Genomic DNA, 16,881 nt, shown 5'->3' on the forward strand with positions numbered 1-16,881 from the left:
TACTGACCTCCATCAGGTTGCAAACTGAATATAATTTTTTTCTGCATCTAGCTCTGAAAAAATATTTGGCCTTCTAGCAGTGTGTGGGACTTTCTCTATTAGTCCATCTATACTGACCTCCATCAGGTTGCAAACTGAATATAATTTTTTTCTGCATCTAGCTCTGAAAAAATATTTGGCCTTCTAGCAGTGTGTGGGACTTTCTCTATTAGTCCATCTATACTGACCTCCATCAGGTTGCAAACTGAATATAATTTTTTTCTGCATCTAGCTCTGAAAAAATATTTGGCCTTCTAGCAGTGTGTGGGACTTTCTCTATTAGTCCATCTATACTGACCTCCATCAGGTTGCAAATTAAAAATAATTTTTATCTGCATCTAGCTCTGAAAAAAATATTTGGGCTTCTAGCTGTGTGTGGGACTTGTTCTATTACTCCATCTATACTGACCTCCATCAGGTTGCAAATTGAATATAATTTTTTTCTGCATCTAGCTCTGAAAAAATATTGGGCTTCTAGCTGTGTGTGGGACTTGTTGTATTAGTCCATCTATACTGACCTCCATCAGGTTGCAAACTGAATATATTTTTTTTCTGCATCTACCTCTGAAAAAATATTTGGGCTTCTAGCTGTGTGTGGGACTTGTTCTATTAGTCCATCTATACTGACCTCCATCAGGTTGCAAATTGAATATAATTTTTTTCTGCATCTAACCCAGCCAATAGTTTTGGCCTAATACCACAGTTTGGCCACTCAGCTCTGCTCGGTTCCCATCCATTGTTTTTTTGTGCAAACAACTCCAGAGTTGTGAATTAGTTAACCACCAAAATGAGTGGAAAAAGGCCTGCTGCTGGTGGAAAGGGGAATAGGCGTGTTGGGAAGGGGAAAAAAGGTTGTGTCCGTGGGGTAGGTGTTAAAGCAACAGTAACATCTGCAGAAGAAAGACCATCTTCCAGCCAAACTAAAATGTCTACTTCTTTTAGCGGACAATGTGATAAGATCCCTTTCTTACGGCCACGCCAATCGCTACAAATTCCAGATGAGGCACAAAAACAGCAGGTGCTTCAACGGATATCAAGTGCTCCTTTAAGTGGGCTCTCCTCCACATCAACTTCAACATCACAAATACTCCAGTCCTCAAAGGTGTCACCCCAATCGCACTTGCTTCCTCACAGCTCCCAAATCTCCAGCTGCCCATCTGAGTATGAGGTAGAACAGATGGTTGAGTCTGCAGAGCTGTTTACTCATACTGTAGCCTGGGAATCAGAGGTCGACTCCAGCGCTTCTGTGAATCCAGACGAGGAAATGATCTGCACTGATGCCCAGAATCTTTATGAGTCGGATCTAGGACCAGACGCAGAAGGTTCTGACCATAATGTAGACCCTCATTCCCAAACTGTAACTCCTGTTGGTGGAGACAATGAGGAAGACGATGATGAGACTCAAATACCTGATTGGAGCGACAACTTTAGTTTTTTGTCAGGGCAGGAACAGGTTGGCTCTGAGGACGACGGGTGTGATAACGCACAGGGTGATGATGATGAGGTTGGAGATCCCACTTACTGTCAACCCACAGTCAGCCAAGAGATGAGGTCAGCAGAGGAGGTGGAGGAAGATGCTAGTGACGACGAGGTCAGGTTGCGCCTTCCTGGACAGAGACGTAGTACTGGAAGCACGTCAACAACTGCATCCTCAAACACAACTCTGCCTATCACCACAAGTCGTGGTGGCTCTTCAGGTCGCATGGGTGCTAAGCCTTGCATAGCCTGGGCATTTTTTCAGATCGATAAAGATGACCCAACTCGTGGTATCTGTAACATTTGTCAGCAAAAGCTAAGTAGAGGCCAAAAAATACATAGTTTGAGTACTTCATGCATGAACCGGCACATGGACATGAAGCATAAGTTGCAGTGGGAAGCTCAGTGTGCTACAATGCGGCCTAGCCGGCCGGGCCAACCACCGTCTGCCATATCTTGTGCATCCGCGGCCTCTTCATCCTCTGTGACTGGGGGGACAGCAGTCACACCTGTTTTGGGGCGCAGACCTGCCACCTCTTTACCCGCAACAGCCAGCGTGATTGGCAGGTCATCATTTTCTTTGGAGGTGGTAACACCAGCTGGTGTTGAGCGCTGTCCGACATCGATAGCACCACCTTTGGATCAAGGCAACCTAACATGTCCGCCTGCATCTTCCTCACAGACCGGCAGTTTGTCGTGGACACCCTTATCAACCCCGTCTATGCACAATAGCCAGCCCTCGGTCCCTCAGATGTGGACAAGTAAAAGACCATTTCCTCCTAGCCATGAGAAAGCTAAGAGGTTGAATTTCACCATCTGCAAGCTCTTGGCTACAGAAATGCTGCCTTTCCGCCTGGTGGACACAGAGGATTTTCGAGACCTTATGTCCGTCGCAGTGCCCCAGTACCAGATGCCCAGTCGGCACTACTTCTCAAAGAAAGGTGTGCCTGCGCTCCACCAGCATGTCGCACACAACATCACCGCTTCTTTGAGAAACTCTGTGTGTGACAGGGTGCATTTCACCACAGACACTTGGACGAGTAGGCATGGACAGGGGCGTTACATGTCGCTGACTGGGCACTGGGTAACTATGGTGACAGCAGGACAAGGGGCTGCTGTCCAAGTCTTGCCGTCCCCACGAGTTGTGTGTCAATCCTCTTTATGTCAAAGTTCCTCCACTGCTTCTGCCTCCTCAACCTCCTCTCGGTCTTCCACTTGCACCCAAAGCCTGTCTGGTCATGCCACAAGCTTTCTAACTGCGCAGAAGGGATCCTGCACACCTCCTTACTATGCTGGCAGTAGGGCTCAACGTCATCAGGCGGTTTTTACTTTGAAATGTCTGGGAAATGTGAGTCACACAGCTGAGGAGTTGTGGTCAGCTCTGGAGAACCAATTTCATGAATGGTTGTCTCCACTGGACCTGAAACCAGGGAAGGCCGTGTGCGACAATGCTGCAAACCTGGGTGCGGCCCTTCGCCGGGGCAATGTCACACACGTGCCTTGTATGGCTCACGTGTTGAACCTGGTTGTCCAGCAATTTTTAGCCCACTATCCCGGACTAGATGACCTTCTGCAGAGGGCACAGTCGCTGTGTGCTCACTTCCGCCGTTCGCATCCCGCAGCTCAGCGACTTACATCTCTACAGAAGTCGTTGGGCCTGCCACTTCACCGGCTAAAATGCGATGTGCCTACCCGGTGGAATTCAACTCTGCACATGTTGCAGCGACTGTGGCAGCACCAACAAGCCCTGGTGCAATACGTTCTGACGTATAGCCTGGGCCAACGAGATCCAGACGTGGGGCAAATCACGCTGGAGGAGTGGTCTCAGATCAGGGACCTATGCACCCTTCTGCACAGTTTTGAAATGGCGACGAAGATGTTTAGTGCTGACGATGCCATTATCAGCATGACTATTCCGGTGATTTACATGCTGGAGCACATGTTAAACAGAATTCGGAGTCAGGTGGTGGCACAAGAGGAGGTGGAGGAAGTAGAGGAGGAGGAGTTGTATGCAGAAGGGCTAACATCTGCAAGGTCCAGACGGTCGGCAGCACCAAGGCGGCAGGCATGTGAGGGTGGGGGAGATGGTTTTACCAGGGCGCATGGTAGCAGCCAAACTAGTGAGGAAGGTGCAGGAGCCCAGGAAGAAGTGGAGGACGAACTGATGGAAGACTCATCAGATGAGGGAGACCTTGATCACATTTCTGTTGTGCGAGGTTGGGGAGAGAGGACAGAGGAAGGAAGCATGATTGTTACCTCGCCACCAACACAACAGGGACTTGGTGCTCCTGGATGCGCAACACACATGAGTGCCTTCTTGCTGCACTACCTGCAACATGACCCTCGAATTGGGAGAATTAGAAATAATCCTGACTACTGTGTTGCCACACTGTTAGATCCCCGGTACAAAAGTAAATTTGCAGAAATTATTCCTGCCATAGAAAGGGATGCACGCATGCAGGAGTATCAGCAGAGACTGTTGCAGAATCTTACATGTGCTTTTCCACAAAACACCAGTGGTGCACGTAGTGAATCTCACAGTTCCAACTTGCCAACCGTGGGACCGTCAAGTGTTCAGCACTCAAACCATAACAGAACCACAGTATCTGCTGGTAACATCAATTTTGCACAATCATTTCACCACTTTTTTAGCCCATCCTTTGCAAGGCCACAGGAGACAAGAAGTCTGACACATAGTCAACGCCTAGAGACGATGGTACAGGAGTATCTCCAAGTAAACATTGAAGCCATGACTGTGTCACTGGACCCTTGCTCTTTTTGGGCTTCCAATCTGGATAAATGGCCGGAGCTAGCCACTTACGCCTTGGAGATCTTGTCATGCCCCGCAGCCAGCGTTCTGTCTGAACGTGTGTTCAGCGCTGCTGGTGGTGTGCTGACAGATAAGCGCACGCGGCTCTCCACTGATAATGTAGACAGACTCACGTTCATAAAGATGAAAAAATCATGGATCCGAAACGACTTTTCTACCCCTGTGTCATCCTGGGGAGAGTAAAAGATGGATGATTGGTTAAAATCACCCTACCAACCGTTTTAAGCTTTCAAATTACTAATCATGTTTATCTGTATCTTGGCTGGAAAATAATTTGGGCTTTGTAGCAGTGTGCAGCACTGATTCTATTAGGCCATCTATAATAAGCTCCACCAGATTTAAAATTACTAATCATGTTTATCTGTATCTTGGCTGGAAAATAATTTGGGCTTTGTAGCAGTGTGCAGCACTGATCCTATTAGGCCATCTATACTAAGCTCCACCAGATTTAAAATTAATAATAATTTTTAGCTGCATCTAGCCCGGAAAATAATTTTGGGGCTCCAAGATGCGCAAGACACATAAGTGCCTTCTTGCTGCACTACCTGCAGCATGACCCTCATATTGTCAGAATTCGAAGTAATCATGACTACTGGGTTGCCACACTCTTAGATCCGCCAAACTTTTCGATCAACCTTTTCATTTTAATAAAGACCAAAAAAATGGTCATTTTTGAAATTATAAGCATTAGCAGGTTATTAGAAACTGAAATCAAACAGTTTTCAACTCAAAACTTTATTCTAGGTGATGTTACATTTTCACATAGGACCCCTTGTTCGAAAGGAGCTTCTGAACTCTCTCGTCCATTGAATTTGTCAGGTTTTGGATGGTTTCTGCTTCAATTGTTTTGCATGAGGACAGAGTACCCTCCCAGAGCTGTTGCTTAGATGTGAACTGCCTCCCGCCATCATAGACACTCCTTTTGATGATGCTCCAGAGGTTCTGAATGGGGTAGAGGTCAGGGGAGCATGGGGGTCACACCATAAGTTTGTCCCCTTTTATGCCCATATCAGCCAGAGATGCAGATGTTTTATGTGCAGCATGAGATGGTGCATTATCATGCAAAAAAATGATCTTGCTGTGAAATACACGGTTCTTCTTCTTGAACCATGGCAGGAAGTGCTGTTTGAGAAAATCCACATACATTATGGAGTTCATCTTTAGCGCCTTCAGGGATCCTAAAGGGGCCGACAATCTCTCTCCCCATGATTCCAGCCCAAAACATTACTCCACCTCCTCCTTGTTGGCGCTGTAGCCGTGTTTGCGTGGGGTGTCCATCAACCAGCCATCCTCCACTCCATCCATCTGGACCATCGAGCGCTGCACGGCACTCATCCGTGAACAAAACAGTTTTGAAATCAGTCTTCATGTAATGTTTGGCCCACTGAAGCCTTTTCTGCTTGTGTGAAGTGGATAGAGGAGGTCGACAGGATGGCGTATGCACAGCTGCAAACCTCTGAAGGACCCTGCATCTTGTTGTTCGGGGGACGTTGGAGGCACCAGCAGCTTCAAAAACTTGTCTGCTGCTATGACAAGGCTTTTTTGCTGCTGCTCTTTTAACCTGACGTAATTGCTTGTAGGAAAAAGTCCTCAATTTGCCCTTATCAGCACGCATACGTGTGTACTGTGAATCAGCTACATACTTCTTGATTGCCAAGACACTTCATCCTGATCATCGCACAATGTTGATTGTAGTCATGCCTTGACCTAAACACTCCACAATTTGTTGCTTCTCAGCAGCCGACACATCCTTTTTCTTTCCCATTTTGGCAGAAAATGTAGGCTGCTTAATAATGTGAGACAGCCTTCTTAAGTAGTCTTGCCTTTCATTGGACACACCTGCCAAACTAATTAGCACAGGTGTCTGCAATTGCTTACAGTGATATAAAGAGCCCTGACACACATCACCATCAATGAGTTTAACTGACAAACAAACAAATTCTTCCCTTATCACTCCTAAACACTTTTTGCATAATAATTTGGAACACAGTGTACATGTGCTTTTCCACAAAACACCAGTGGTTCACGTAGTGAATCTTACAGTTCTAACTTGCCAACCGTTGTCTGTATGGAGTTGTTCAATAAAGGGCCCAAAATTAAGATAACATAGATGGGAGAGGTCTCTATGAATAGGAATTCCTAAGTATTTGATACCCTGTGAGGGCCAGGCAAAGGGAAAGTTGGACTGGATGGAATCCTATATGGATTTGGGGAGGGAGACATCGAGGGCCTCAGACTTCGCTGCATTGATTTTAAAATTTGACCATGTAACAAAGTGATCTATTTCAGCCATAACAGCATGGATGGATATATGTGATTGAGTGATATATACTAGGACATCATCAGCAAATAGAGAGCACTTGTAGTCGGTGCCTCCCACCTCAATCCACCTAATATTGGGGTTATGGCGAATTGATGAGAGCAGGTGCTCCGTCACTAGGATGTATAAGAGAGGGGACAGAGAACATCCCTGCCTTGTCCCATTGGTGATTGTGAAAGGTGATGAAAATGTTCTGACGCGCCCCCTGGGCCTTGGGACACCCGGAGCCGGACCCTTTTTGGTGGATGCTGGTGGTTGTAGTCTCCGTGGTGGCGACCCGGTTCCGTGGCTCAGGGCGGTCAAACCAGTGGCAGAACTATTTATGTGGTTTTGATGTTTAAATGTCCGACTACGCCACCCGTGGATTGCGGTCAGAGTGAACCGCCGCTCCAGGGCAGACCGCTGAGGCTGGTGTTGTGGGTGCAGCAGAGCGTAGCATAACTCCCCACGGGAGGAGTATAGCCTCAGGGCAGTGTATGCGGAGGATGGGGGTGATGGTGCAGGGCAGCAGCAGTAACGACACGGAGTCAGTGATGCAGTCCAGGGCCTTTACTCACAGTTCTTATTATCCAGACCACGTCTGCAGGTAACGGCTGCCCACCTCGTACTGTGCTCACCAGGTGAGGGGCTCAGACAACTCCCAGATAACTTTGGAGCGCTTCACAGGACCCCCTTTGTGTGTCCTTTGTCTGGCCTTTCTTACCAACCCTTCTGTCCGGCTGCCTCGGGCCTCCTCTTGGTAAACTTGGCGCCAGTTTCCCTGACCCTATGTGGTGCCTTCCTAGCGGGTGTAGCGAGGGGCTGCGCCACATAAAATGTCACAGCCTCCGGTTTCTAGCTGAGGGTCGTTTCCTGCCTCCACTAGTTTCGGGGACCGGTCTCCCCCTTTGGCCTGACCCCTCCACGCAGGTGGATTCGGGCGTGCGGTGGCGACTCGCCCGTCCGCACCCCTGGGATCCCTTCATTCCTCGTTCCTGGAGCCTTCTCCGCTCCCCTTCCTTCCTTCTCCCTCTTCCAGGCCTGGTCCTCTGTTACTAGGCCCGCCTCTGGAGCAGAGCTCATGCAGAGCCCCTGCTCCCTGCCACTTCTGCTCAGACTTCTCTGCACTGAACTAAGATGGTGCCCACCTTTTATACTCCCTTCTCAATGCACCCAGGAACTGCTTCCTCCCTGCTCTTGCACTACAGGGTTCCCCTTCCTCAGTGTTTTCTCCCCCCACTCCAGCCAGGGACAGGGACTGTCGTGCCCATCTCAGGGGCATATTGGTCGCCCTGCCCCACGGCAATGTGGTGTATTGCATGCAGGTGTCGGGTCCTGATCCACACTCCATCCTTACCTGAGAGTGAGATATCACACCCCTGGGTGAGGTGCAATACCTCTGTAGCAACCGAGCCCTCAGGGTAATACAGTTCCATTTATCTTCAGCCTAGGTGACGTATTGCGATACAGGGCCGTGATTTTGGCTATAAAAGGGTCCCCTAGACCCCTACCCCAAGCTTTTTAAGAGAATCATATATGGCGTGCCAGGAGACTCTATGGAATGCTTTCTCAGCATCCAACGAGAGTATCTAATTACAAATTTTTAACTGCATCTAGCCCAGGAAATACTTTGTGCCTAGTAGCAGTGTCTGCTAGTCAGCGGATTATCCCGGCTGTTAAGCAAGCTACACCACCTGTAGTTTTGACACTTAATTTTTTCAAAGGAAATGCTTCGGGACCACGGGATACTCAGTGAAGAGCATCAGGAGGCACCCCAAGGCATAGGGGCTGGGACTGGCAGTAGGATGCCCTTGCGGTGGACAGCCGAGCTCGATCCTTATAAAAGCTTTTTAACTGCAGCAGCTTTAGTGGACGCTACTGGAGCTGGAATTACGCGGCTGCTGGCATGAGACTTGCCCTCCAATAGATCGTTGTAAATGGATTTAAAGTGTATTCATTCAAATTAGAGAGACAATTTAAATTAAAAAGCTTAGAGCTGCCTCCACCACAGGGGGGCTCGTTCGACCCACTAGCGGACAGGCACCAGTATTGGGAGAGGGGGGCTGGCCGTCAGGGTTCACCGCGACTCTGGCACAAACCCGGCGACACGGAGGTGGCACGGGCAGGAGCGGACTGAACGTGTCGGCTTCTCACTTTTTGGATTTTAGAAGGGCATGACATGCCTATATCTGTGTCTCCCCCTCCTTTTACTCCTCCACCTCTTTTCTTTTCGCATGACTATATGTACTTGTCACTTTTCCATGTGTTAGTTGTGTCTTCAGAGCAGTTTGTCAGCTTTTGGACACCTTTGAAGGTGTTTTCTATGTGTTTCTATGTGTTTTTGTTTGCCTGCCATTGGTTTTAACGGTGTTCGAAGGTGTTCGACGAACCGAACCGAACTCGAACACTACGGGGGTGGCTCAACACTAGTTAGCAGGTGCCCAGCGGCAGCGAGTCTCCCAGGAGAATATAGACTTTATTTCTCCCAGGTGCTGGTGACTTTCAGTCATGCAGGCGTTACTGGAACAATTACAGTCACTACTCACAGCATTAAAAGAGATGGCACATCCCCGTACTCAGAAATGCATCAGTGCAAAGCTAGCAGTCAGTCAGTGCCGGGGCCTGGACACAGCCGCTCCGCTCAGTGCTGTGAGCAGTGACTCATTTCTACTAATACACCTTCATGACTGAAAGTTGCGGCTCCTGGGAGAAATAAAGTTACATTTTCTCCTAGGCCCTGCACTTTCAGCACTATGGCAGGGAACATTCATAACAATATTAACCCTATATCTGCAGGTTAATAGCAACACTGGACAAGACAGCTTCCGTAACTAACACTATTCTATCTGTGAACCCTTTCTAGCAAAATCCAGTTCATTTCTTGCACCCTTTTAAAAAGTACTTTTTGTCAGATTTACTTTTAAAACCAGATGAAACAGGACACATGATAAAGGCTACAAGAGCAAGCTCCAGATGGATCATTTACTTTGCACAATAAAAGGTACAGCGAAAGGATAGGCATCCTGTTTTGACAGGTTATTTTTTTTCCAATTTTGGCGAGGAGAAAAAAAAAAAAAGTTGAGTGAAGTTTCATAGACTAGGTTGTTAAAGGGGTGCTCCAGGAATGTAATGAAATCGCAATAACAATTCAAACACAGCATGTCCTAGTCACATGTCAGGAAGAGCGAAGAAATCGAGAGAAGAGAATAGAAAGAAAAAAGAAATCTTCTTGGCTGACTGAATACAAAGGATATTCGTATGCAGTCTCAGTCATCTGTGCCCAGTCAGCTGAAGAGAAGATTTTCTTCTTCTTCAGTCACAGGCTTCCCCTCAGCTCCTGTAAGTATGTGTGCGTACGATACAGCTTCTGTCAGTTGACACACAGGTCTCAGGAGCAGTGTTTTTTTTTCAGACTGCAGCCAGTCCTGATGAGTAGAAAGGGTTGCATTTAAATTATGTGACGGGGCCATTTTATTACGTTCTTGGAGGAGAACCCCTTTAAACAGAAGCTTGCTTACTGGATTAACAAGCATCAAGCTTACTCAGATGTACCGTATTTTTCGGACCATAAGATGCACTTTTCCCCCCCAAATTTGGGAGGAAAATGGAGGGTGCGACTTATGTTCCAAACGCTGCGTACTTGCGGTGGTGGTGGAGCAAGATAGCGGGGCCTCCCTCCTTCAAGAACCCGGTGGTGGTGGCGGCAGCAAAGGAGGTGAGATGCTGCGGGTGTCTGGCTGGGGGCAGACGCGGGTTGGACTGGATACGGGAAGTGTCTGGCTTTGGGCCGGTGAGGGCGCAGGTTTCCGGTGTGCGCGGTCATCTTCCTGAAGCTGTGATCCGCAGGCTTGTAGCTCGGGCAGCCATTTTCATGTAGATAGCAGCTTCAGGAAGATGGCCGCACACACCGGAAACCTGCGCCGCTCACCAGCCACAGCCCGCAGCTTGACACTGCCCGCATCCAGTCGAACCCGTGCCGGCCTCCAGCCAGCAGCATCTCACCTCCTCCTCCTTTGCTGCCGCTACCACCACTACCGATTCCCAGGCAGGCCTCAGCAGCACGCAGCCAGGCCCAATCGCCAAGCCCTGGGCCTCAGCCAGGCCCCCAGCCATGGACCAGGCCTCAGCCAGGCCCCAAGCCATGGACCGGGCCTCAGCCAGGCCCCCAGCTATAGACCGGGCCCCAGACATGGATCGGGCCCCAGCCATGGACCGGGCCCCAGCCAGTCACCGGGCCCCAGCCAACTCTTCTGCTGCAGCTGCCAGGTTCCTGAGGGAGGGAATGGAGGTGACTCGCACAGGGGATATGGGGGACTCGGTACCCGGGCCTTTACCTTGTTTAGGATGTCACGGCAGTCGGCTCCCGGGCCCGTACTCTGGGGTCAATCTTGAAAAGGGGCTTGTCACTTGATGGGACGAATAGCTGTTTTGTCTCGTGACGCCACCTGTGGTTTCTGGTAATAGGTACCAATGCTGCTGCAGACCTCTGGGACAGTTGATAGGGCAGCTGGGTTGGAACGGCTCCCCAAAGGTGGAGCGGGCCCCAGGGCAGTGCAGGGTTGATGGTACTGCTGGGGGTTGTAGTGCAGGAGAGATGGCACAGCGAAAATAACTGACAGAGGCAGTGGAGTGCAGTCATCCGAGTTTACTCACAGTTCTTTTTAGGTTCCTCAGGTACACTGTACAGGTGTCAGCCTCCCGCGTCGCACTGCGTTTGCCAGAAAGGGGTTCAGCACTCTCTCTAGTATATCAGAAGCGCTTAACGGGACCCCACTTTTGTATGTTCCTTTCTTGACCGACTTCCCGCGCTTTGTCTTCTCCCTCCTGCCTTGCGCCTCGCAAACAAAGTCCCGAACGGGTACTCTGAGATCCCTCTGGGCAACTTGGGGTTCCCGTACCTACTTGGTGCCCTTTTCGGTGGCTTAGATGAGAGTATGGCAACTGCACCTTGGAAGTGCAGAAGCCTCCGGTTTTCTGGCTGAGACATGGAGTACTCGGCCAGTCCAAGGACCGGTTCCCTTCTTGTGGCCTGATCCCTCTGACACCTGGCAGATTCGGGTGTACGGGTGGCCTCCTGCTTCTTCCGTACCCCTGGAATCCCTTTCCTTACTGGAGCCTTACTCCTCTGCTCCCCTCCTGGGCCTTCCTTACTAGGCCCCACTATAGAGCAGAGCTCCTGAAGAGACTCTGCTCCCCTCTTCTTTCTTGCTTCCTCTCCGACTGAACTGAATGCTGTTTCTAAGATGGCTTCCCTTTTTATATCTTCCTAAAGTGCTCCCCTGAACTACGTTCTCCACCCACACCCACTACATGGTTCCCCCTCTCTTTGGTTCCCCCTTCTCCAGCCAGAGACGGGGAAGCAAAACAAGTGCATAAGGCCCTTCCAGCCGGTCTGGAGTAGTGTAGTATTGAGAGCAGGTATTGGGGTCCCGGGCAGTACTCCATCCTTACCTGAGAGAAGGAGATACCACACCTCTGGGTGAGGCGCAGTACCTCTGTGGTGACTGAACCCTCAGGGGCGCCACAGAGGGCCCTGCAATCCTGCTCCACCACAACTCCCCGCTGCTGGAGCACCAGATTCCTGAAGGACCCTGCCTCCTGTGACCCTCGCTCCACTGCCCCCCAGGTAAGATACTGTACCTATTCAGACTATAAGACGGACCCCCATCTTATAAAAATATATTTTTTTCTATATTCCACCCCAAAATTTGGGGTGCGTCTTATAGTTCGAAAAATATGGTATATGCCTCATAATAAATTTGGCACATCTTGTGCTGCATGTGCGCCAACACAAACTCCAACATTTATGAACTGACGCAAATTTCCGCTACAATTTACATCAATCCCTCCCACTGTTTTTTATGAAAATTGGTGCGACCGCAGTGTAATTTTTTTTCTCCACAAAACAGCAATCCTAAGTTATGAGAAAATATTTTTTCATTTTCTCCTACCTCTGTGGCCAGGTCTGGCTCCACTTGCACAGTGCACCTTCTGATTGCTGTCTGAAATGTAAAGCTGATGACACATTTCACCTTTAATAATGTTTCTTCACATAGGTATCTCCTATCATGAAAGTCTATAGTGGTCACTTCTTCCTACTAAAAAAAAAAAAAAATTAAAATAAATTAGGCGGAATTTTGCAGCTTAATATTTACCTGAATAGAGAGATATTTAAAGCCATTCTTTAAAAAAAAAATCTTGGAAGCCCTTTTAAAAAGTGGATCGAAGCTATAATAAGTTCTGTGTGCAGTATGGCAATATCAAACAGATGACCGTTACCAGATCATCAAGTCCATGGATGTGGAGTGTTATGGTTTTGGCTCTTTTGTTTGCACTTGGAATGAAGAACTGTAGGTTGTTTTGCTTGTTCTTGGTTTCTGGTGTATGCAAGTGACCTGGCACACCTAATGACACGTGAATCTGATGGGTGAGTACTTTACTACGATTACTTGTGTCACTGAAAAAAAATAGAATTTATCCATATATCACAGGAGAGCTCTGTTGTCATCTTGTTCTGGAAAAGGTCACTATAAAAAGTACTGATTAAAGGGGTTGTATCATCCTCTTTCTTCAGAAGTGCGCCACCTCTCGGCCTCCTGGCTTCCTAGGGAGCAGTGCGCTTCTGAAGACTGACGGTTCTTTCCAGCGGCATGACTGAGCAGCTCACCCAAAAAACACACTTTCCGCATTGGAAAAGCCGCCATCAGTGCAGCCAAGGAAATCGGCCACTGCAGAAGTGGACAATAACCTAGGCGATAAGCTGTAAACTAGAAGGAAAAATCCATCTGTTCTTAACAAAGAGGAAAGTATAAGTAAATTGCAAAGTTGCCCCGATTTTACAAGCACTTTGCAATATTAACTTGCAAATTTGATACAACCCCTTTAATAAACATTAAAGAGTTTATTATTATTTGTCTGGCTGTTTTTTTTTCAGGAAAGTTGTGTCCCAAGGTACAATTTGTTGTGAAACAAATAAACTGTGCTTTACTTACTGCTGAGTCTTCACCATGGCTCTTATTTTATTATTTGGAGCACTGACATCACGATGACAACGCTGCAGGAAATCAGTAAGGTCAGCGGCTCATGCTGTCTACAAGGACAAAGCCGCTGAGGTCACTGATTGGCTTCAGCGCTGCCGACGTGATGACGGCACTGCAGACAATAACAGACACCCGGAGAAGCAGCACTCAGCACTGGACCCTTCGAGGATGCATAATACAGTTCGTTTTTATTACAATAAATTGCGTGTAAGGACAACTTTCCTGAAAATGGAAGACCCCTTTAAATATTACAAAATGGAAAATTGTTCTAGATACACAACACCCGCTTGTCTAGTGCACACACTAGAGCTAATGGTGGGCTACATTTAATTCATGACAATTTGTATGGAAAATATGAAGATCATCAAAAGACTGGCTACAGAGAGAGTTGTCCAAACAAGGATACATATGCCAAGGCATACAATGCAGTGAGGACTACCCAAAAACACAGGCCCATGTGCCCAGACATCCAGGGCATTACAGTGACAGCATTTCTGCTGGATGTACACTCACTTTGTACGGACACCACTACTACCAGCTAATACTTCACGACAGCTGTACACAAGCTCAGCCCCAGCATTACACGCAATGAGTTTACCTGTTCTTAATGTTCTCCAGGCTCACCATCATACCTAGCTCACTCCTCAGTGTTTTACAGTGATTAGGATTTTCACACAAGTAGTGAATTGCCTGTAAAAGATGTAATACCGTTATATAGAAAATTGGCTTCAAGTGTGAAAGTTATAGTGTTCCCCCAATTATGTTCTATTTTATGTAACTAATGAATGGCCAATTCTTTGTTACCACAAATTAATCCTGGGCAGGCTTGTCAATATTAAAGGGGGCCTGTCATTCGATTCATGCTGCTCGAACCACGGGCAGGATGAATCAGAGCCTGGCTGTGCGATTGCAGACAGGTAGGTTTGAAAAACCAGCCGGGGACTATTGGGAGAGACCCAGCTAATTTGATGGCTTCTTTCCGCCCCACTCCAGATGACTGAGGGAGTCCCTTTTCTCATCAGACTAATCACATCTCTCTCCTTATGGTTCCTGGACGTCATTTAAAATTATATTTTCTCGGAAACAAGGGAGGGTCAAGAGGAAAACATACTTTGCAGCAATCATGCACAGGGATGTGGAGTCGGTAAGCCAAACCTCCGACTCCTCAATTTCCATGACACCAACTCCACGACTCCGACTCCCTCATACATGGCTCATGTTTAAGTGATAAATTTACTGTGGCACAGATTCATCTCAGCTAAAAGTCTAGACCCTTAGATCAGGAATAGGACAGACATTTATAGGACATTTCAAAACTTTCCCAAATTCTTATAAAACAATATTCCCCACAAACTGCATTAAACTACTGTACCCAATTTATAATATATTTTAGGAGTCGGAGTTGGTCCATTTTACACCGACTACACCAAAATGGGCTCCGACTCCACGACTCCACCTACACAGCCCTGCTGCTTAGGTAACACACCATCCCCAGAAAGGGAATCTGTCAGTAGGTTTTTGCTACCTCATCTGAGAGCAGCATAATGTAGGCAAAGAGACCTCTATTTTAGCAGAATGTCACCTCGCTTACTGGATGCAGCAGTTGTGATATAATCAACGTCTTTAGATGTAGCAGAGCTCAGAGGGATAATCCCACCACACCCCCGATTAGCAGGTATCTCTGTACATTGCATACTGATAATAATCAGTGGTAGGGGTGGCATTGACCACTTGGCACCAGACCTGTAGTCCTGTAGCGTTAATCTTCTATTGATAAAACACTCATTAAGTTGTGTGTTGTTGCTTCAATACAATAAGTGACATATCGCTGAAATCAGTGACTCAGACCCTACATTATACTACCCTCAGATTACATAGCAAAAACCTACTGACAGATTCCCTTTAAGATTGACATGTACAAAGCCAGTCTTAAAGTGAACCTGTCAGCTGACACATACCGCCCAATCCATGGGCAGCATGCATCTGGCACTGACTGTATTATCTCGGCCAAGTATGTTTAGCCCTGAAACGCTGCAGAGAAACACATACTTTAAAAGCCACCAGAGACCACGCTGTAGACTAGCTGGACAGGCGGGTCTCCGGTGGCTTCACCCCACCTGCCGCCCTGATTGACAGGTGTCTGCATGCACGTGTAGCACCCTGAGGATTCGGCTGCTACAGGAGTATTGCACCTCAACCCAGAAGTGTGATATTCCACTCCCGGGCAAGGATGGAGAGTGGGACTGAGCTCGGTAGGCTGCATGCACTACACACATCCCATTTCCGAGGGGCAGGCCGACGGTACTCCCACTTAGAAATGTGCAGGTACGACCGTGTCTGTCCCTGGCTGGAGTGGGAGGGGGTTGGTACATCCCTGTAGTGTAGGGGCAGATAGGGGGTGCAGTCTGGGTAGTGATAGGAGCTCATTGGGTGCTGGTCACCTGAGCTCACACATAGAGGGATATATAAGGAGGGCACCAACTAGAATCAGGGTCAGTTGCAGAGAACAAGTCAGATGCAGAACAAGAGAGCAAGTCTGCAAGCAGAGAGGAGAAGATTGGCCCAGAGTGAGAGAGGAGCAGAGAAGGAGTACCCAGAGGGGAAAACAGAGAGGACCCAAGAACCCAAATTAAAACACCGGGTGAGGAGTCAGCAAAAGGGTACCGGAACCCAAACTGGTGGGGGCAAAAACACACCCTAGCCAGAGACCGGAGGCCGTGGGCAGCATCTGCCACGGCCACCTACCACATCCACCCCGAAGGCATACCACGTGGAGGGTCAGGGAACCCAAGGCCAAGGGTCGCCCAACAGAAGGCCCGAGGGAGCTGGACCTAGGTGGATCACTGGTGGGGACGGCTGAAGAAAGGACAGAGGGAGAGCTCAGGGCCACGCTCCGGACTTGTTTGGGGGTTGGCTGGATCCAGGACCTGGTGGACGCAGCACGGCTCGGGTGGTCACTCGAAGCTGGAGTGACCAGTACAACATCTGCAGTAAGTAAACACCCTAAACTGCACAACCCGACTCTGTCTTTAATTGCCGTCTGCACTGCATCACCACAACCCCCATCCTCTGCACCTGTCCCCCTGAGGCTATACCCCTCCCGTTGGGGGTTATCCTACCAAGCTGCACCACACCATCAGCCTCAGCGGACCCTGCTGCAGCGGCGGCCACAGTGACCGCAACACAACGGGTGGCGT

The 16,881-nt window shown here is 48.5% G+C and overlaps 1 protein-coding gene across 1 annotated transcript in view; it reads right to left on the reverse strand.

The window, feature by feature from the left end:
• The window catches only part of LOC141170093 (armadillo repeat-containing protein 1-like), a 60,030-nt gene that overhangs the window by 26,634 nt on the left and 16,515 nt on the right, over positions 1 to 16,881 (reverse strand). The window contains exons 2-4 of the mRNA XM_073655140.1: positions 14,283 to 14,374; positions 12,924 to 13,101; positions 12,598 to 12,739 (exon numbers count right to left, since the gene is read on the reverse strand). Coding sequence (XP_073511241.1) covers positions 12,598 to 12,739; positions 12,924 to 13,101; positions 14,283 to 14,374 — 412 coding nt within the window. The remainder of the gene's footprint in view (positions 1 to 12,597; positions 12,740 to 12,923; positions 13,102 to 14,282; positions 14,375 to 16,881) is intronic.

The sequence above is a fragment of the Phyllobates terribilis genome, unplaced genomic scaffold, assembly GCF_046119375.1.
Source record: "Phyllobates terribilis strain yellow unplaced genomic scaffold, ASM4611937v1 Scaffold_1__5_contigs__length_1240528914, whole genome shotgun sequence".
Lineage (NCBI taxonomy): Eukaryota > Metazoa > Chordata > Amphibia > Anura > Dendrobatidae > Phyllobates > Phyllobates terribilis.